We start from the raw sequence: 22,539 nt of genomic DNA, 5'->3' as shown, positions 1-22,539 counted from the left end.
TGTTTGCTACAACATAAATATGAAAAATAAACAGTAGTCTTTGTCTTCTCAGTTACATTTTAAAGTCCGCTTTGCTTTTGAGAAATGCCTTATGACTCTCATACCGGTTTGGCTTTATCATGAATAACTCTTAAGAATACAATTTATGTAGGCCCTTTATGCACTGTAGAGATGAGTTGGTTTTTTATTCTTCTCTTAAAAAGTCAATTCACCAAATGGAGAACCATGTTTAATAATCTACTGCATATGAGATAATGCAGAAGTCTTTGCCATCTAATTTTGAGCAATAAGTGCTTTGAAGACAACAGAGGACAAAATTATTATGGACAAAGAGTTTCTGAGACTTTTAAAACAACATGTCTCTAGTTTAAACATAGGCTCATTTTTTTTTTATCTTCTTTTCTATTAATAGAAATAATGGATGACTGTTCAACCAATTGTAATGGAAATGGAGAGTGTATCTCTGGACATTGTCATTGTTTCCCAGGATTCCTTGGTCCTGACTGTGCTAGAGGTAAGGTTATTCTATGATTCTGATTGTTTTAGAGCATTGGCTCTCAACTTCCGTAATGTTTCAACCCTTTTGTACAGTTCCTCATGTTGTGGTTACCCCCAATATAAAATTATCTCAGTGCTACTTCATAACTTTAAGTTTGCTATTCTGTGACTCATAATGTAAATATCTGTGTTTTCTGATCATCTTCGGCAATCCCTGTGAAAGAGTCATGACCCACACAGGTTGAGAACGCAGTTTTAGAAAAATGTCATTGGTGAACTCAACATTATGAGTAATAGTAGTGATAGTAAAAATAGTCATATCAGCAACACCAGCAATGCTCCCCAATTGGCACCAAATTTGACCACTTCACATGCCAGCTGCATTCCAAAAATTTCTCATTACCTCTTCTAATTCCTCCTTCCTACCACATTCCTATGAAGCAGGTCTGCTGTTACCCCCATATTTTGAGCAAAAAAGAACCCTGGCATCAATGGTTAAGGAAATAGCTGTGATTAAGTACCAGCTGAGATTTTTAACCTAGATCATCCAGGCCAACTACAACAAACTGCTTATATTTCTTCCTTAAAGTAATTCACAGCAGTATGAGTTTAAAATGGAGGCAAAGATAGTATTTGGAAAGATCATCATACTGGAAGGGGTGATGAATCACTAAGTGGATATGTGGTTTAGAAAATAAGAAATGGACATTCAAAAGTTATATTTAGTGATCTTTATTGTTTTATGCACTTGCACATAGTTTAATTCTTGAAAAGCTTGAGACAAGCTTTTAGATAAATTGGGCCATGCTTTCCTCTACAATTGGAGTGATTCTTTTGCAGTTATTTTCTGTTCATTTTCAATGTAGTCTTAAAGTTTTTGGTATGCTAGTTTAATCTCAGTTTTCTTAGAAGAAGGAAAAACCTGTTTATTTAGATTAAATTCCATTCAAAAGAGAATTCTAAAACAGTTTCTAGGTTTCCTGTATAACAGATCCTGTGAAATAGAGAAGGATTTTATATTTTTTAAAGCATATAAGAAAAACAGGAGATATGGGTACTTTCCTAAAAAAAAAAAACAAAAAACAGAGATTTAAAATGAATACACACAGAGCCGGGTGTGTTGGCGCACGCCTTTAATCCCAGCACTCGGGAGGCAGAGGCAGGCGGATCGCTGTGAGTTCGAGGCCAGCCTGGTCTACAAAGTGAGTCCAGGATGGCCAAGGCTACACAGAGAAACCCTGTCTCAAAAAACAAAAAAAAAAAAAACAAAAAAAAAAAGAATACACACAGTTGACAAAACAGAATAGGTATTCTAATAAAAGTCTGTAGAAGGGGATATCCAATGTTTGTACAGTCTTTACAAAAACTTTTTCACATGAATAATGCCCTATTTATTAGTTTTAATGAATGTATTGATTCCAAAAAGTCGTGTATATGTTTTTGAGGAAATAAAACTATTGAAGACACAAAACTCTTAACTTAAAATAGTAGCAGTGATAATAATTTGACATTGTGATAGAATTAAAAGCAAGTAGTTATTCTCCACTTAGGAAATCTTCATAATTTATCTTTACCCAAGTTCTATAAGAAAAAAATTCTGTCTGTGATCATGATCACAGGTCTATTTAAAAAAAAAAAAGAAAGACAAAAATATTACTTTTGCCAGAAAGAATGTACTAGAACCAATATAGAATTATTCTTGGAAGATTTTTGAAAGGATGATAAAGACACTACAAGTTTCTCTTCCAACCTTTAGATTCATGCCCTGTGCTATGCGGTGGAAATGGGGAGTATGAGAAAGGCCACTGTGTCTGTAGGAATGGCTGGAAGGGACCTGAGTGTGATGTTCCAGAAGAACAGTGCATCGACCCAACCTGCTTTGGCCACGGCACCTGCATCATGGGAGTCTGCATCTGTGTTCCAGGATACAAAGGAGAAATATGTGAGGAAGGTCAGAGCCCATTTTAATATATTGCTTCAGGCTTTCTCTCACTGGAGTTTTCCATAGAGTCTTTCTCTAATACTAGTAGAGAGATACAAGCAGTCATTGCAAACAATAGATGTTCAACATGCCCTTGGTACACAGAGCAAAGGCTTGAGGTCAGGGAAGCTTATGTCCCTTCTGACAGCCTCAGGGAATACATGAGACTATTTCTATGATACCTGCAAAGCGGTAATGAAAAAGTGATATCTTTTCTCCTATAATACTGTTTTATAACTTGAAATTTTTCATATTGATTATCTTAGTTGTTAACTCATATGTTTTCATTATTACAGACTGCATTATGCTGCATAATGAAGCATTGCATTTAAAGAATGCAATAACAATAATGATATAGACACATTTGGAGCCATTTTGCAATTGTTTTGGGGGGAGTGATTTGTAATTACCACTATTATTATTGCCTTATATTATTTATTTATTCTTTCATGCCTCATGCTGAAACTTGACCTCCATGCCTTAAAAAAGTCAGGCTTACAACTAATGATTTTCAAAGCAGAGCCTTTATATTAAATTTGCCCCAAAGGAGTCTTTAGACAAAATATTTTTGAAACGGTTATAGTTTTATCATTTAAACAGACATATTGGAAAATAAGTTTACTAGTAATCAGACCATTTTCATGCCACATTCCTCAAATAAGACTGATTTCAGAAATAATATTAAAGCATTACCATGGGAGATGGTCTCATCACAACTGCTGTTCAGGAAAGAGGCTGCTGAAAATGCACTGTAATTGCTTTTTAAAGATCGCTCATTAAGACTATTACACAGCATTCTAAAGGGTTTAATCTCATTCCACTCCATGAAGAACCAAGATTTTAGCTTTCCACCTCCCATTAGTGGCAGTAAAATATGGATGTAAAGGCTATGTTTGTTCCAATGAATTCCATTGGGCCTGTATAAGGCACTGGAGTTCCAAAGACATCTCAGAAATACTTTTTTTATGATGATCAAACTATCATTATATGTAAGAATCAGATTCTATATTGACACAGACACAATTAACAATGACTGAGTGATATCTATGACATCTACAATTTGCCATAACAATCAGGTAACCTAATTCATTAGACTCTTCTGATTTAAATTTCATAAGCAGATGAAAAATGGGTTTAGCTTAAATTAGCCTTTAACTTGGTCTCTAAGAAAATACTTAAAAGAGCCAAAAATAACAATGCTCACCATTTTTAATGGCATAAGATTTACAAATACAGTAGAAAAATATTTTAACTCCTTCATCACATATGAAGACTTTATAACCTGACTCATGCTATCAACAGATTTTGTTTATAGACATAGTGTTGTCTTTGTTTTTATTGTCTGACTGGGTTGTCCAATTGTCAAAACAAAGGAAGGTTATAGTGGGGATGACTCTTTCTAACTTCTCTTGAATACTAGAATGTCTGGAGACTCTTGGCCCACATCAGCTGGAGGCTAGTAGCAGCAGTTACTTTTGCACTGAACACATAGTGTCATAGTTTGCTCTCATCAACAATGTTCTTACGAATACCTCATTTCCTCCACACCTCCCTTCTCCAATCCTATGATTTCATACCTCTGATTTAAATATGAGTTTCATTATGTAGATATCTTTAGAACAAAAACTTCTAGGTCATGGAGAAAGAAACTGGCAAGCTTGCCCTTCAGAATGAGCTTTATTAGGAGAGAGCCTCCATGGAAACCATAGGGAGCTATGCCTGGGCCTTAGATGGCAAAGAGCATCAAGAGAAGATGAAGAGGGATTGCTTGAAGAGAAAGAGTGAAACAGAGCTACTAGATACACCATTCTGGTGGGGGTTGGCACAAAGCAGAGAGCACCTTTGGAGGAATCCTCTGAACAAAAATGTCTGACTTTTACAGATATCTAGAGTTTAGCAGTAAGTTCTACATCATAGAATTTAGTTGTGTCTACCTGTGTGAGAAGAAGTATGTAGACAGCAGGTCTTAAATAGGACTATAAATTCATATTGCACTGGCAAGAGGAGGAGCTGAGAGAATTGCTTCCTCCCCTAACTTGGCCAAGGTCTGCAAGTTCTAACTTTCTGCTGCAAAGAGTATGGCTTGATTTTTTGGAGAAGGGTAGGGAGCTAGACACAACAAATGTAATTTAGATTAATTGAATGTAATAAGTCTATTAAGAAAATAAGTCACAATAAAATAAATCAAATGGCATTTCATTGACTATTCTTGTTGTACTTTGGCATAACTAAATAGAGTCTTTCTAAAAATAGTATATTTTGGACCTTACTTCAAATCATGTAATCAAATTAAATATACATTTGGATATTTTATTTAATGGTCATCTCATTTAGTAAAAGATTATTCTAAGGAGCTTGAGATCTTACGCTAATTATGATAGTAAGAACACCAATTATAACAGTGCTTAAGTTAAAGCTTTAGTGGTAACAAGCCACATCCAAAAGTCAGACTTGCAAATTCATGCAGGTTGCATCAATATATTCCCATTGCCACAAACTTAATTCAAAGCACAATCAACATTAGGACAAAGTATTATAGTCTCATTTGTATAGGAAAACAAAGAAATTGGAAGCCAACCTTCACATATCACATAGAATAGACTTTGAAAAGAACAAAGGCAAAAATTTCTAGACTCAAAGAATTAGAGACAAATAGAAATAGGTTTATTCTAAGATGACAAAAACTATGTCACAGTGTTCTAAAAGAAGATGGAGGCATAAAGAAACAATTTTTGAAATGCAACTTTAAAATGTTGCATTTTGGTACTTTGAGGAATAAATGTGAGGTTGTAAGAAATTTGTGTTTTAATATTCAATATAGCTGCAGCCACCTCACCAAATATATTAAGAAATCCAAATTAAGAACTATATAAAAACTCCTAGACACAGTAAGTAAAACTTTGATTCTAATTTCAGAAAAGATAAAGAGTGACTTATCAAAAAACTCTCAGGCATTTTTGAAACGCTGAGAAATTCCTACTAAGGGTCCATACAGGTCCACCCACTCATTGTGTGGGGGGTATCACATACTGCTCAGAATTGCACGCAGCATATGTGTGATTTTCTTCTTCCCAATTTAAGTTGCAACCTTTATCATACCCTACCATATTTTTAAGTGTTAATAATCTTCTGATTTAAGCACAGTGTTTGCATGAGTCATTTTATTGCCTAATTAAAGCAACATTAATGATACAATACTAGGGAATTAATGTATCTCAGTTCCATTATCCCACACCTGTTCTTTATAAACCTTCTTCTCTCCCTCCACACACACTATTTTGTTTTGTTTTTGGTATTCAGAGGACTGCTTAGATCCAATGTGTTCCAGCCATGGCATCTGTGTCAAAGGAGAATGTCATTGTTCTACTGGCTGGGGAGGAGTCAACTGTGAAACTCCACTTCCTATATGTCAAGAGCAGTGCTCAGGACACGGAACGTTCCTTCTGGACACTGGAGTTTGCAGCTGTGATCCCAAGTGGACAGGATCTGACTGCTCTACAGGTACATCGGGGTTATCTCCGTCTCTTCCTTCCTCTACTCTCAAGTGTAACTGATTATTTCCTGAAGGCCCTACTTCTTAAAATCTGCAGTGTGTAATTGCATTAACCACAGTAAGCTTCCAGGTATTTTTTAGGTCAGTATTTTACTGTTATTTATTATCATTGTTTCTGCATTATATTTCTTCGTGATAGTTGAGTGTGATTTACCTTTGTTTCTCTTTGTATATTCTACCGTAGTTATTTCAATAGTTTTCAAATTCCCCACAATCTATTCTTTGCAGATTCTATCAACTATCTCTACAAACTCAAATAGCATTTTCACTAACTCATCATGTAAAAACATAACAACCGCAATACTCTACCTCATTTAATATATTACCATATTGCCTCCAATTATCACTTCTACATCAGATTCTTTTCCCCATTCCTTAACTTAACATCTTTCATAATCCTTTTGTCTACAGATAAGCACCTTATCACATGATTATCACAAATTCTTAAAACTGTCTGCCATCAACTTCTGTTTAGTGAGTGAATTTCTCCCTCTGCTTACATAATCTAGAAGATCTCTTTATCCCAGGTGCATTGAATATCCACACTTTTCCATGTCTTTCATCTTTTGTTTTGCTTTTAGTTTTGGTTTTTCAAGATAGGGTTTCTCTGTGTGATAATTAACTTTCAACCTATAAAAATCCAAACTACTAATCAAGACCAACTACAACTTTAAGCATTTCACGCAACCTTTTCTGACTAGATCAAAATGACTCCTATGAAATTCATCTGATATGCATTGCTAGAGAGCACAGAAGTCATTGTGATTTGGGTGTTTGTACACAGCTTGTATTTTCCTTCTGAATTGCAAGCATTGAAAAGAATAGGTCTTTGTATTTTTGTGTCTACAAATTATATTCTTATTAAATGAATAGAGTTAACCAATGCCACTTCTTGGAAAGCAAATGCCTATGAATTTTGTGGAGGGCATAAAATGACATATGGTGAGCATAAAACTTCAGTGCACAGTGGGATTTTGTTACCAGTGAGTTAGCAAAAGAACTACAGTCTGTGATTCTACATAAGAAAACACAAAGATCCCTCTGTTAAGATAAATAATTCTAACATAACACTTAACTACAATTATAACTTTACTTCACACTTCACCTTGAAATAATATTGGAAATATGACTAAATTTTAAAATTTCAGAAAATAAGAGCTCAGTATGATGATTTATACCCATAACTCAAGCACTTGTGAGGCTGAGGAAGGTGGATCCTAATTTCTAGGCCAGCATTAGCTACACAATGATTTCTAGGCTATGCTGGCTATAAAGTGAGACCCTGTCTCAAACAAAGCAGGAAAAAATGATAAAAGTTAATTTTATTGTCACTACATGCAATTCTTAAAATTTATTCATTCATAATATATGTTAAATACCTTAAGATCTATGTGCTGGCCATGATGCTTGGAGCTAGTAGTACAGAGGTTCCCAAAATGGGTATAATCTTTGCAGAAATGGATATTAGTCTAGTGGGAAAGACACACTTACCAAGTTAAAGAGGAATGACAAAATCAATGTGACTAGACCTATGGAGATGTATCATGGGAATCAAATGTGATTATTAACTTATTTCCAACATATTACTGAAAACTTTTCATAATTCCACATCATCTATAGTATAATGGGCTGCATCTTCAATTTAAATATAATTCTGATATTAGCATTTTTATTATAGAACATGCATAATAATGACTTGGTATTGTCTCCTATTATAATATTGTACATATATCAGTTCACTATATTATTGTGAATACTTTAAAGCTGAGGAAACTGAGGCACAGAAACAGGCTATAACTTACCCAAATCACCAATATAACCCATGTTGAGCCAGAACATTGAGCTTGCACAGTCCATGCATTCAATCACATCCATCTAAGAGTCTACTTTACTGGACCATGCCCAGGAGAAGAGGCAATATATTTCTCTGAGATGAGTGAAGGCATTGATGAGATGCTCACACTTGAATCTATGCTAGAAAGATGGCGAATGTTTATGAGTGGACAAGAAAAAAAACAGGCAAAAGGAGTAGCTTTTTAAAGAAAGATACAAATCTAAATGACACATTTGGTGGCTTTTGAGTCAATGGGTTAGTTGCAGCCCAGGAGTGCAAAAGGAGATAAAGCTGTCACCAATGAGAAGAGCACTGGACCAGAACATATAGAATTTTATTTATATATCATGCTCGGGAATTTGCATTTCCTCATGATGCAATAGAACACTGGGTAGTTTGAAAGAAACTACAAAGTACATTTAAATTTTACCACTCTGACAGACACTGAAAAGACCAATTCAAGAAGGATGGCATAGGGAAGCAAATGGCAATTGAATATGGTGACTGATAGAGAGGCAGAGCCTGGTATAATAACTTCAGGTCATTGTGTAAAATGAAGTACCACCAACTGATTAAACACACACACACACACACACACACACACACACACACACACACACACACACACACACCTGGACCCAAATGCAGGTTTCACGTAGAGGAACCAGACATAGTACTTGATTGTGTGTGTCTATTGCAGATGTTTGCATGACATAAATAGACATGCCAAGCAAGGTGTTGAGATTCAAGGATGAAATTATAAGAGTCCTTTTTGTTATGCACCTCTGCCAACATTCAACATGGGTGGGGAGAATCCATGTGCTGTTGGGAAAGTCATTTTTTCCAGTGGTGTAGCCACTGATAAGATGTTCTTGCTCAAGTAAATAATTCTCCAACCCACAATCAAGTAAGAACTATAAATTAACTCAGGAGCCACATACTGAAAGAATATGTGAAAGTAAGACCTGCATTTGTTGAAAAGAGAGGTTCCAGAAGGAGAGGAAAGCTGATGAGAAAGGCAAATAGATTATAAAAATGACTAAAAGTCATTATATAAATATGCAAAACTTTCAAACAATAAAAATAAAAAGCAAGTCAATATGTGGCTTCTAATATTGGGGATGTAGCTCAGTTGTAATAGCTCTGGATTTGATGCTCAGAAGTGCAAACATATCAACAAGAAAGGACAAAAAGCACTTGTTTGTTTATACACAAGTAGGTAACATGTATTGAGTATAAAGAGTGATTATGTATCCATTATTTGTTTCCTGGGACCTCACATATCCTATACATGTTCTTCCTGATGCCTCAAAATTAAACTTCCTCCTAATGGATTACTTATGAGTGGCATGAGTTAAAATGTTTCTGTTTCAAATGAATCTATATTAAATACAATATCCAGTTTCTCCTTTTCAGTGTTACCAGCTGTATTAGTCACTTTTCTGTTGCTATGATAAAGCAACATGATCAACGGCAATTTAAGAAAGAGACAATTTATTTTAGCTTATTGTTCCAGGGGGATAGGTTTTGGGGAAGAGAGCAGAGTTACACAACATGCTGTAGGTGTGGCAACAGGAACACTAAGCTGAGAGTTCACATCTTGAATCACAAGCAGAAGGCAGAGAGTGCAAACTGGAATGGAAGTATGTGAGATTTTATTCCAAACCCTGATTCCAGTGACATACTTCCTTCAGCTGGCTTTACCTCCAAAAGTTTCCCAAACAGCTTTCTACTAGGGACCAGCATTCAAGTGCTCTAAACTTTTGGCACACATTTGTTATCCCAACTACCACACCTACAGTCTCTAACATGCAATGCCATGTACCAGTCTTGCAGGAAAAGAAAATTACATGAGAGGAAAGACCTGTAACAAGGAGGACTTGAGGAAAAATATATTTTGGCTCATATATTGAGGTTGCAGTCCATCATGGTAGACAAGATGTGGTGGCATCAATATGAGATGGATCAGCAGTCAGGAGAGGGAGGACTGCTAAAATTTAGCTTACCGTCTCCTTTGTATAGTTCAGGACCCCAGCCAGTAATAACATGGTGCTACCCCAAATATACAGGATCAGTCTTCCCTGTTCAGTTAAACCTGTCTAAAAACACCATCATAGACATGCCCAGAAGTATGTTTGCAGGGTAAATCTGAATCCAGTCAAGTTGATGATGAAGATTAACCATCACAAAGGTATTTAAGAGAGATCTTTTTGGATAAGATTTGGACAAAACAATTTAAAAAGTATGTCAGTGTGATTTGAAGGAATTTAAAATCAGATGAAAAAGAAGTGATGTATGTGGTACAAGTTATGAACATGTGGTGTGTCATGCTATAAACCACAGAGAGAAAAGAAGATTGGCATGAAATTAAGAGCAGTTTGGGCTATGTAATGAGTTCAAACCAGAGAGTACTATACTGTGAGAGCCTGCCTCAAAATAATAGGACTTTAACTATATGAGTTTGAATAGAGACTGAGATTTTATTAATGATGATTTTCACATTATTAGCATGCTACATAAATTATAACAATGCTCAAAGAGATAGGTTTCATCTACTACGTACCTATGCTGTGCTGTTTCCTGCACTGCAGTCTTGAATGGTGAGACAGATGCTAAACAATGAATAAGACATACATGGGGCATCTTTTTCAACATGAGGAAGCTGATCAGGAGAGACATTAAGAAACTGGATCAAGGTCATATCCTGACAAGTTGCAAACCTGTGTGCAGAAATCAGAACTGCACGCTAGATATGGTGTTTTTAATTTTCAGCCATACCCCTACCCAAATAACAGAAGAGTTAGACAAAGAGACTGAGATCAAATGAATAAATTCACTTATTGAAAAGCAGATAAAGAACATTAAACATCAAGTGTGTGAATGGAATATTTTTGTCCAGAAAACCTGAACCAAATTCATATTCATACCCAATAACCAAACTCACTAGAAACATCTGTTATTCACACAACCACAAGGGTGGATAGTTATGATCCTAAATTCAATAGCTTCCCAGGCAAAGGGCTGCCTAATAAACCTACCAAATTGAAAAATAGGAAAAGGAAATGCTTTCCAGATCTCTAGTGTCATGGTAAGAATAGTCCTTCTGTGAGTTTTAAGCTCTATAAAGGTTGTTCCCAAAGAGCATATTTAACCATGGAGATGATCTCACTGTGCAGACTTTAATCGAGTGTCAGTACAGGAAGCAATTCAGCATCTGATTCTGGTAATGGATTGTGTCATTTCAAAGGTGGATATGCTCTTTGCCATTGATCATCCTTCTCCTCCAAGTACATGAAGCTGCTTAGCTGTTATCATGTTAACTATGCTGCTTTGATATCAAGGAGGCTACAAGATATCATCTGCTGTTATTTTTAGTCTATTTTTTCTACCTACAGTATTGTCTGCAGCCTTAAATTGATACTTGACATAGACTTCTTTAGCCTGATAGTCTCATGACACTTCACAAAGGTTAACTCATTAGTCTTTAAAATACCTCAAGAGGGATATAACAAAAGCTTGTTATATCATGGGTTAGATTTGGATATACCACAGGTCAAATTGTGCTCTCTTAAAACATAACTCCTTGCTGTAAAATCTCAGTAATACATTTAGCCTGTTGTAAGAGTATTGGCCCTGGCCTCTGAGATCAGCATTGTAAAACATGTCTACTATATTTCTTTGGTAAAATCTGACTTCTCCAGGACACAGTCTCTTAAGGGAGCATAAAAGTAGAATATAGAGTTCTGTATCTCCTTTTTCTTAGTGAAATTGATCTGAGCCACTCTGTCCTTACTCACAAATAATAGATGCACATTTCATGGAAGTAAGCATTTATATGAAAAGGGCAACACTTGCCCTTGCTCTGCTACAATTACACGTGTAGGAGGTGTGCCTTAGAAGTAGATTAATCAGCTAGAAATATAGAGTAGTAACAATTATGGTGCTTATGATCATACTATTTATTACACAACAGAAACATTTGAAGTGTTATCATCATATGTCTCATCCAAAGAGGGTATTAGATACTAAAGATGTCAGAAGATATTGTTAAGAAAATATTCATGTTTAAATCATCCTTTGACATGTGCCCTTATTTCCATTAGAAAGATAGCAGTGTTGATGTAGTTGTGGATGTAGGTGTATGTGTATATTAATATCTTCATAACATGGTGACTTTGAGTAATACACTTAATTTAGTTGTGTCTCAACTGCCCCATGTGTGAAATGGTAGATTAGCCAAAAGGCCCTTGAGGTCCTTTCTAGTACTGAAATCTATGATACTTGATCCTGAATATTAGACTATTGACATCGATTATGAATGATTTGTGGATATAGCCCATTAACTCTCTTAACTCTCATAATGTTGGTGCAGAGTATATAAAGTGAAAATAGTTCTCATTATAAAAACAGTCTTATACTTTGATATAGTAGAACAAGCTTTTAAGCATTTACATCTGCACAAGATGATGCACATTCTCATGGAAACTATGCATATATGTACATATATTCATTTCATTATAACAATATTTCACTGTTTTTAAGTGTTCTCTAATGGATAGTGACGTTCATCTACTAATAAAGCACATAATTAGCAGAGAAAGTCATAAGGGATTCATATACTCACTGTTCCTAAGGAAACTTTCCTTGATTATGCAAGCAACATATGCTTCAAAATATTGTCAGTTTCTCCTTTTATTGAAAATGCCTATGGTATAAAAGTTTTCATCTGACTATCTCCAGGGCATACAACATATCACTTTCTGCAATCTCCAAGAAATGATTAGACCTTTTAAAGTGAGTCATGCATACACAGAATTTTCCTTCTAATACAGTTACAAAAGGGCCATAGATACCATTTGACAAAGAAACTTTATTAAAAATGTAATGCACATTCTGTGAGGATGACTTGCAGCCATTCATCATGCTGGTAAAGAGAAAAATGCTTCACATATAAGGTAACTAGGATGTAAAAGATATCAGTAAAGTAAGCATAAGATAAACCTTAGATTGTAAATAATTTTCTCTCTGCAGTTCTAGACACATTTTGATTTTTAGGAGTACTGATTAATTTCTCAAAAAAGGAAAAATGACTTCACTAATGAGCAGCAGTATTAATATATCATATTAATATATGATAATATAATTATATATATATATAAAGAAAAAATATATATGTTTTAAAGAAAATCTCAGTTAAGGCCAAAGAGTTATTGAAGCATGATGAGAAAAATGATGGTGTTTTTAACAATAAAAAGAAAAAAAGGGCTTTTTGATTAATGCATACCAGTTTACTTATTTTAACCTGATGCTCAAGGTATATCACCTATGCTACAATTCATTTTAATTCATTTTTGTACTCGGTAAAACTAAAAGACAGACTTGGAGGTGATTCTGATATTAATAAAAAGTTTTTAAAACCTGCACTTTTGACATAGTGCATTAACTAAAGCAAGGTCAAAACATTAACAATGGATTGTTGAAATAACTGAAGTTCATTGGTGACAATAGAAATGCAAATGAAAAGCATCCTTAAAAGCATCCCAAGCCAAATTAAGTGTGTGAAACTGCATGTGCAGAAATATCTTTGGGAGGTAGATATGAAACAGAAAAAAATCACACTAGTATAATGATTTCTTAGCAACACATCCTACTCAGACATAGTTTGTCACCCCCAAGCCTCTTTTTTGCTCAAGTGAAAATAGAAACTGTACTCAAATATATTCTTCGATTTAAAAATTTCTCATTTGTACAAAATATCCTATTAAAGCACCCCAATTTTGTACATACATATAGGTGTGTGATTTTAAATACATTAAATGTCTGATATTTTCAAAGAACACCTTTTTCCATTTTGTTCTGAGACAGTAAAAAAGTATACCTGTTATGCCACCATTCTCAGGCAGAAATGCAAAAATACAGGGAAACTTTGACAATCTGACAATTCTAAAGTGAGAGGTAAATTTCCAGAGGCCTCTATAAATCTGAGATAATGCTACTATTTCAGGACATTATAACTTCAAATTTGTTTTGCAACCCAGAGAGTCTTAAAACAATTGTGAAGCAAGGAAAATAAGGTTAAACATGAGTATGAGAATGGATGCTTACTTATATAGTTAAAATATAATATAAGGTATCTATTCATTGGGACAGACTAGCAGAAACAACAAAAACAAACAATCAGAATTTGATTTCTCACTGCTGGATGCATTCTTCATATACACTCAATTATTCTGAATTTTTGATTTACTATTTGCCATTTGCTTCATTCTGTACCTAACTATATGAAAAGAAACAAGACCTGGAAAGAGATGTATACAAAAGTGTACCTATTATTGTGTGTAAAAGCCTATGAAGAAAGGGGTCACTCTACACTCATCTTCACAGTTAATCTTGTAGCCATAGTAGTCTTTTGGTGGAGGAGATAGAAAAGTTTGATAGGGAGATGCCAAGAGAGACAGAAAGAAGGTTGGATTCAACTGGACAAAATCAATAGCAAGAACATGGAGGTAGAGGAGACTACATTATCCCAATCCTGCATGTGAAAATCAGTTGATTAGAAATGAAAATGTGTATCCCGTGTGTCCTGGTTTTGCTATCTATTTTTGTGATAAGTGCCATGACCAAAGACATTTAGAGATAAAATGCTCATGAGTCTTCCATCATATTCTACCATGATGGGAAGTCAAGGAGGAACTCAACACAAAAATCTAAAGACAGAAACTAAAACAGAGTTCATGGAGGAGTGCTGGTTGCTAGCATGCTTTTATGGCCCAATCAGTGTATATTTTTACACAACCCAAGACTATCTACCCAGGGAGTGTACCATTCACAATGGGCTGGACTCTCTTCTATCAATCAATAATTAAGAAAATGCTCCCACAGACTTACTTGCCTATAAGCCAGTTTGATGAAAAAGTTTCTCCATTCACATTCCCTCTTTTTATATGACTATAGTTTGAGTCAGGTTGACAAAAATCTAACCAGTGTACTATGTATGCCCACACCATAAGATAAAATTATTTCTATAATTAAAAGTATCCTGCATTTACAGGACTATTGTCTTCACTCAATCATATGGCCAAAATTCATGTTATTCAAATGAAGATTGCAGACTAAACTTTGATTACATCAAATAACTGTAGAATGGCTTCAGAGATCTGATTTATGTGCATATTCTTCTGACTCATTGGAAAGAATGACAAGAGGATTTGGACATAGCCGTACATACAATCAACAAAATTAGACTTAGAAGATTGTATTTATGTATTTGTGAACAGTCATTATATGACAGGTATGTGAGACCTTACACATTTAGACAACTACCACAAGGAAAAAGAGAGCTAACTAGAAGTGGCATGGGTTTTTTTCAGGGGGCGGGGTGTCTTTTGGTTGTTGTTTTTTGGTTTGGGGGTCGTTTTTTGAAACTACAGATCTACTCCCAGTAACAAATTGTCTCCAACAAGGAAACATCTAATAATTTCCAAAGACTTCAACCAACTGAAAACCAAGAACCCAATTTTATGAGCTTTTGGTGAGCATTCTCATTAAAACTCCCACACACATTCCACCCCTATTGTCTTATAGTCAATCATAATGTAAAATATACTTATTCCAATTTTAAAAGTTACCGTATTGTTCTACTGTCTCAACACAGTGTTAACATCTGAAGTCTCTTCTGAGGCTCAAGGCAATCTCTTAATTGTAACCCCTTTAAAATCAAAGAGTAATTACATATTTCTAACATATAATGACAAAGAATATATATTACCATTACAAAATGAAGGAAAAGTGACATAGTGAGAAAATACTGGACCAAAAGCAAGACCAAAACCTATCAGAGCAAACACCAAATCTATCTCAGATGTCAAAAGACTTATATGGCTCTATCATTCATGCGTTGCTGACTCCAACACACTTCTCTCTTGGACTTGTTATACTTCCTGTTTTAAACTGTCCTTGGCAGATATACTACAACTTTGGCACCTCCAACTTCTTACAGTCTCCATTACAATCTAGGCTTCAGCTTCACAACTTCACAGAAAGGCTTCTTCAAACCTCTAGGAAGGTACTGCCTTGCCATATGCCTGGACTCAGCAGCTTTCCTTAACCACAGAGGAAGACTCCTCAACCCCTTTACTCCTGTTTCGCTCATGCCTTAAAGCCAGAACCATGTGGCCAGTGATACCAAATTCTGAAGCCTGCTTGAAATGGAACCTGGTCCACTCCTTTAATTACATTTGCTAGGTTTGGTTTCTTGCTGCTCTTTAGGAACAGATATATTTTTTTTAATTGGTTGGTTTTGTTTTGTTTTGTTTTTTGAGACAGGGTTTCTCTGTGCAGCCTTGGCTGTCCTGGGCTCACTTTGTAGACCAGGCTGGCCTCAAACTCACATCGATCCGCCTGCCTCTGCCTCCCAAGTGCTAGGATTAAAGGTGTGCACCACCACACCTGGCAGGAACAGATAATTCTTTAGAACCTTTCTTTCTTCCTGTTGGATGGGCTCTCAGCCCCAGGAGGACCACTCCCTTTTGAACACAAGACTTATCTCCAGTGTAAAATTTCCTGGTGGTCTTTTTCTTCTCAAACAATATGTTTTTTTTTTATTTCTTTTTGCCCTGCTTTTGCTTCTTCATTGTAGATCTGCATGAACATTAATAACCACACAACAAAATCAATATTATTAGACTATCATAAAATCTCCTCAGCCAAGGAAGTTATTCCTAAATTCTTCAATTTGGCCTCTGGTCAACTCTTTAGACAAGGGCAAAAGGCAGCCACGTTTATTGTCAAAATATCATAAGAATAGTCTCCAATGCACATGTTAGTAATGTTCCCCTCTAAAACCTCTTGAGCAGGACCTCCATTATCCAACATTGTTCTCCTAACTACTGTCTTCCAAGTTCCTATGAGGATGGCCTATTAAACACTTCTAATGGCATTCAACCTTCTTTCTAGTACAAAATACCCCCATCCTCCATATTCTTCTAAAAAGCAGCATGGTCAAGCCGGTCGCATCAAAACCTCACTCCTGGTACCAATTTCTGTTTAGCTATCTTCCTACTGCTATGAAGGGACACCACTACCAAGAAAACTTACAAAAGAAAGCATTTAGTTAGAGGTCATGACTCCAAAAAGCTAGAGTCCATAACCATCATTTCAGGAAGCAAAGGCAGCAAGAAGGTTTGATATTGGAACAGTACCAAAGATCTTACATGCTTAGATAAGAAACACAAGAAACACTGAGCTAATTGGAAATGGTATGGACTTTTTAAACCTCAAACTCCATCTCCCGTGGCACAATATCTCCATCAAGGTCACATCTCCTAATCCTTCTCAAACAATTCTACCGCCTGGGGACCAAGGATTTGAACATATGAGCCTATGGGGGTCATTCTGATTCAAATCACAATAGTGTGACTACTTTTTCTTTTTCAAATTTATTATTGAGATTTTGATATATGTATACAATGAAATATAATCATATCCATTTACCTTCCAACTTTTTCATGGGTCCCCACTGAAACACTTTTCCCACCCAAATTCTTATCTTGTTTTCTGTAATATCCCACTAAATCTAATTAGTGCTGCCAATATGTGCATAGATATGGAGCCATCCACAATAGCATAGGAATTCTACCAAGGTCATGCCTTCAAAGAAGAGTGAATCTCCTTTTTGCCACATGTTATCAGCTCCAAGGGGGAGGCTTGTGACCTCTTCCCTTACCCATGCTGTAAATTTGGTTGCCTTAATCTTGTTCAGGTCTTGTACAGAAAACCATGACTGCTATGAGTTAATGATTGTTATAGCCATGTTATATCCAAAAGACAGCATTTCACAGCACTCTCTTTCACCCTTGGGCACTTACATCTTTCTGCTTCCTTTAATGTGACATTATCTGAGACTTGGAGGGGGTGACATATAATTTAGATATTTGATTTAGGACTGAGCAGTCAATAGTCACTTATTCTCTGCTCTTTAACCAATTATGAATCTCTTCATTGACTTCTACTCAGTATAAAGATAATCTTTTTTAAACTAATGTTGAAAGCTTCACATGTCTATGAATATAAACATAAATATTTAGAAGGCAATATGACCACATGACTATTTAGCAGCATAACAATACTGTCCTCTACACTTAAGACATGTGCCTCCCTGCCCATGGTCTTTCAGCTCTCTCTATAGTACTAGGAATTATTTCTCTTCTGTGAAGCAAGCATAAAATCCAACCAGAAAGTTGTTGGTTACCCCCATAAAAATCATGTAAACCTAGACCCCTGTTCAGATCTAGCCAATGGACAGCTATATTCTCCACGGCTGTGCGGAGAGTGAGGACTGCCTCTGACATGAATTCTGGTACCTCCGACTGTATCACTTCTCCTTGGTGGAGATGCCTGGAAGCACACAGAGGAGGGGGGAAACAGTCTATCCAGATGAGACCTGATAGGCTGTAGTCATATGGTGGGGGAGGAGATCCGTTTTTGTCAGAGGTCTAGGGGAGGGGTACAGGACAGAAGAGGAAGGGAGGGTGGGAATGGAAAGATACAAGTGAGGGGATAACAATCAGGATGTTACCTGAATAAATTATAATAAAAAAGAAAGAAAGACAAGACAAAATAGTCATTCCATTACTACACCAGTGTATATGTCTTGCCTGGAGAGTGGTTATTGTAGCAAACAAATTTCAGTGTTGGGTGACATCATTGATTTCTTTTCTCCCCCTCAGCTCTCATAGTACTTTCTGGAACTATGAAATAGAATAAATAGTTGGAAGTTTCTCAATCAGTTTAAGATTAATTTCTTTAAGTCCTACAACCAAAGTATGTGGTGTTTCAGCAGTTTCAATTAGGGTAATACAGTTTTTCTAGAGTAGGGTAAATATAGATAGATAGATAGATAGATAGATAGATAGATAGATAGATAGATAGACAGATAAAGATAGGTATAGATAGATGGAGATAGAGATAGATGGAGATATTATATTTATACACCGTGTGTGTGTGTGTGTGTGTGTGTGTAGCATTTTCTCCATTCCATATGCAAATACTTAATGTTACACAAACTCAGACTTTAGACAAAAATATTGAACTCTAGGTCAATTAGATTAGCAAATGACCACAAGTATCTCAGCAGAGCAAGACATAGCAAAAAAAAAATCGTGGGCATATTTGCAAACTTATAACCTGCCTTTTTAGACTAAATTCAGAATTTAATTTGTTTTCAGCAATTAGCACTTTTATGTTCAAGTTTAAAAATATAACTTCTAAGTTTCTCTTAAATCAAGAAATTATTCTACTAATGTGTAAGTAAACATATTAGAGTCCAAAAACACTTGAAAAGCTCATTTCATGCTAGCAAAATGGTTCTGATAATGTGTATTAAAAAAGAATTCTCAGAAGTATTGTTCAAAAGAGTTTTGAAACCACAGCTGTCAAAAACGTTGAGGTTAACAGTAGAGTCAAGAGTAGGCAGTTTCAACAATCAAAGCAATCCTCCCACACTTCTCTGCTAGGTTCATTCAGCTTTTAATTGAATTCTTCATGTCAGGCAATGAAAGTTTAAACACTGTAAATACGATTGCCTACTAACAGTCTTCTTTTGTTCCATTATATTTATTTGATAGACTTATTGGTATAACCGTGGAATAGTAGCACTACATGGGATTATAAACACTGCCTAGCAGAGCCTTGTAGTTTATAGAAGAGGAAACTGGGTCACCAAAATGTTGAATGACTCTCTTGTGGTCAACTACTTACTGATTGGATAGCTAATATGTGAAACAAGCCTCGTGATTTCTGATTTAAACATGTTATATAAATATCAATCACAGAAGTTTGTTTGAATTCAATAGATAATGGTCCATTTTCATTGTCAATACTTTCACTGAAGCCCTAGAAATTTGGCAGTGAATACACCCAGGGAAGTATCCTCAAAACTTTCTTTTTCCTAGCAAATAGAGTGTTATAAAAATCATCAGAGTTTCAGCATAAAAATATTCAGGCAGAAATAAAGTCAAATCTTGGCTCATTCTCTCAACTATTGTATGACCTTGGAGAGGTTTCTTGGCTCTCTGAGTCACTTCTGTAGACTGCAAAATGGGGAAATAATTCCCAAGTTCCAGAGTAGTTATAAGGGTTAAATGACACAAGAGCATTACACACATACTGCTTCTCACACAGAAGATACTAAATTATGATAATAAATGGTTGCTATTATTGTCATTATATTTCAATACTCATTGTAAAGACACATTTCAGAGACAAATCTTTTGTAAGAAGTAGATAAATTAGTAGCTGTCTCAAAGAAATTCATTTTCAGACACTGTAAAGCTGAATTAATTTAAAGGAATATGAAAATTCTTTCTACTCCAAAGTCATTTCATTCCTTTGTCCTTACTCAAATGATGATGTTTCTTGTGTGTCTTGAACACACCTAGATGTTTTCCTTGAAAAGGTGGCTAAGAAGTAGTTGTTGCATCTCTTCATTCCCTTTTCTTTGAGCTCTGTCATTCATTTTAAAATACCTTTCAAGGAAAATTTATATTCTTTGTGTGTCAGCTAAGATTAGAGTTCAGCAACAGGAATTACCACTCTCAAGGAAAACAAAAAGTGGTTTAAACAAGACAGAAGTATGATTTTCCTCCAAGGCTTAAAAAATCGAGGGGAGAACAGTACAGAGGTTCTTGGAGACTCTGAACTAAAGCTGCTTTTGGCTCACCACTCTTTTATCTTTATAAGGACTCTTATTCTCAGATTGTATAGTGGTAGTTAGTACTCTAGATAAAATACTCTCATTTTAGGCAAGAGATACTGTACAAAGGGTCCTTTTTACACTCACTTCATTGAAACTATACCTAGAAACACTCACTTGTATCTCATTGAACAATAACAATCATATTGCAAGAATCAGTTGCAAGTAAGAAGGGAAATACAGTCTTCATGTGATGAAACATAAAAATGATTAAATAACAAAATTCTATCCATGCTTTCAAGTTCCCTTCAAACCAGCACAAAATAACAATGTAATAAATTATGATTCACTGCGTACTCAAAATAAACACAGATAACAGAAATTTAGATTTGTGTTGGAGTAGGTAGTATACTTTGACTAAGTACCTTCTTCACACAGAAAACTAATTGAAGTATCTGGTTATTAATTTTTATGTTGATTGCATGTTAAAACATATTAAATATATTGACTTAAATAAAATACAATATTAAGAAAATTAACACCTATGTTTTCTACTTCTTAATATGGATACTAAAATATCAAATATAATAATCCCTTTTCTTTGATCTCTGCTATTCATTATAAAGTATCATTGAAGGAAAATTCATATGCTTTCTATGTTGGCTAAGATTAGAGTTCAGGAACAGTTTATAACCTACTGAGTTCATTTAGTGTTCATGACAGTTTGAATGAGATGTTTCACATAAGTCTCAGGCCTTTGAATGCATGATCTTCAGTTGGCTGTCGTTTAGGGAAGATTGGAAAATCTGACTTTGTTGAAGGAAGTATGTTACTAGGTATGAGCTTCTAGGTTTCAAAAGAAACAGTGTATTAAAGGTAGTTCTCTCCACTACATGGTTGTAGTTCAAGATGTAAGCTTTCAGTTATTCCTGCCACCATGCCCTGTCATCATAGATTCTTACCTTCAGGAGCCATAAGCCCAATTAAATGCATTATTTTCTAAGTTGATTTGGTCATAGTAGTGTTTTTCACATATGCATGTGTTTAGAGAGAACCAAATGGTATTAGACAATATGTCATAGAGTTCATCCCTGGAGAAAACTCATTTTGCCTCTCTCAGTAGCCGTTAATTGTCTGCAACTGCTCACAAGGTGTGGGGTCTTGTGAAATTTCCCCCATATACTTTGACATGTCAACTCAAGCTAGATACTAGGAAGAGAGAACTAAGTAAACATCTTCATTTTAATTTTCATCAGTCTATTGGTAATGAACAAGCCTTCTTCTCCTCCTTGAGGCACATGAGAATGTGATTGAAATGGTCTGTGAGATTCTATGGCCTGACGGTACAAGGTAAAGACACTCACTCCATACTGAACTCAGCCCTCTTTTGTTATTGATTTAAGCATAGACACAAACAAATTCTGGAATTGTTATTCCAAAATTGAAATAATGAAGACAACGTTCATTTTGAGTGTTTAAAGGGTCTATCTTAAATAAACTAGTTTAAAATATGAAGTTAATCCTAGACAATAAATATACAGCAAATAAAATCTATAATTACCCCCAGAGTGGATATAGACAATATTTCATAGATTTATCCTTGAATGAAAGCACATATATAAATAGATAATATATTTGTGTGAGGAGTTTTTCTTTGAGTTAATATTTCCGTCACTAAAATATTGGTGTCTGGGGAAACTACCTACATATTGTTTAAACTTTCTGGTAACAATAAACATAATCAACCACAAACATAGAATCCAGCTCTTAGATATGATGAACAAGGAATAGAGCATGGATAAAAGTTTAAAGACAGTTTTAAAAGGACCCTACATGTAAAAACATGTATGCCACCTGGCAATAGTTATAGAATGACAGAGGGTAATTAGTTCCAGATCATTAAGAAACTAAAGCAGGACTCAAGAAAGACAGTCCTATTGTGCAAGTCATAAATTCAACAGCAGTCTACCTAATAACTTCAG

At 35.3% G+C, this 22,539-nt stretch overlaps 1 protein-coding gene across 3 annotated transcripts in view; it reads left to right on the top strand.

Moving 5' to 3' along the window:
* Positions 1 to 22,539, top strand: part of Tenm1 (teneurin transmembrane protein 1) — an 873,613-nt gene that overhangs the window by 607,236 nt on the left and 243,838 nt on the right. For all 3 annotated transcript variants that reach the window (XM_051141408.1, XM_051141407.1, XM_051141405.1), the window contains 3 exons: positions 413 to 514; positions 2,255 to 2,449; positions 5,780 to 5,980. In XM_051141408.1, the coding sequence (XP_050997365.1) occupies positions 413 to 514; positions 2,255 to 2,449; positions 5,780 to 5,980 (498 nt within the window). The remainder of the gene's footprint in view (positions 1 to 412; positions 515 to 2,254; positions 2,450 to 5,779; positions 5,981 to 22,539) is intronic.

This window comes from Acomys russatus, chromosome X (assembly GCF_903995435.1).
Source record: "Acomys russatus chromosome X, mAcoRus1.1, whole genome shotgun sequence".
NCBI classification, from domain to species: Eukaryota; Metazoa; Chordata; class Mammalia; order Rodentia; family Muridae; genus Acomys; species Acomys russatus.
Note: the sequence above shows the minus strand (reverse complement) of the source record. Positions and strands in the feature narration are given on the sequence as shown.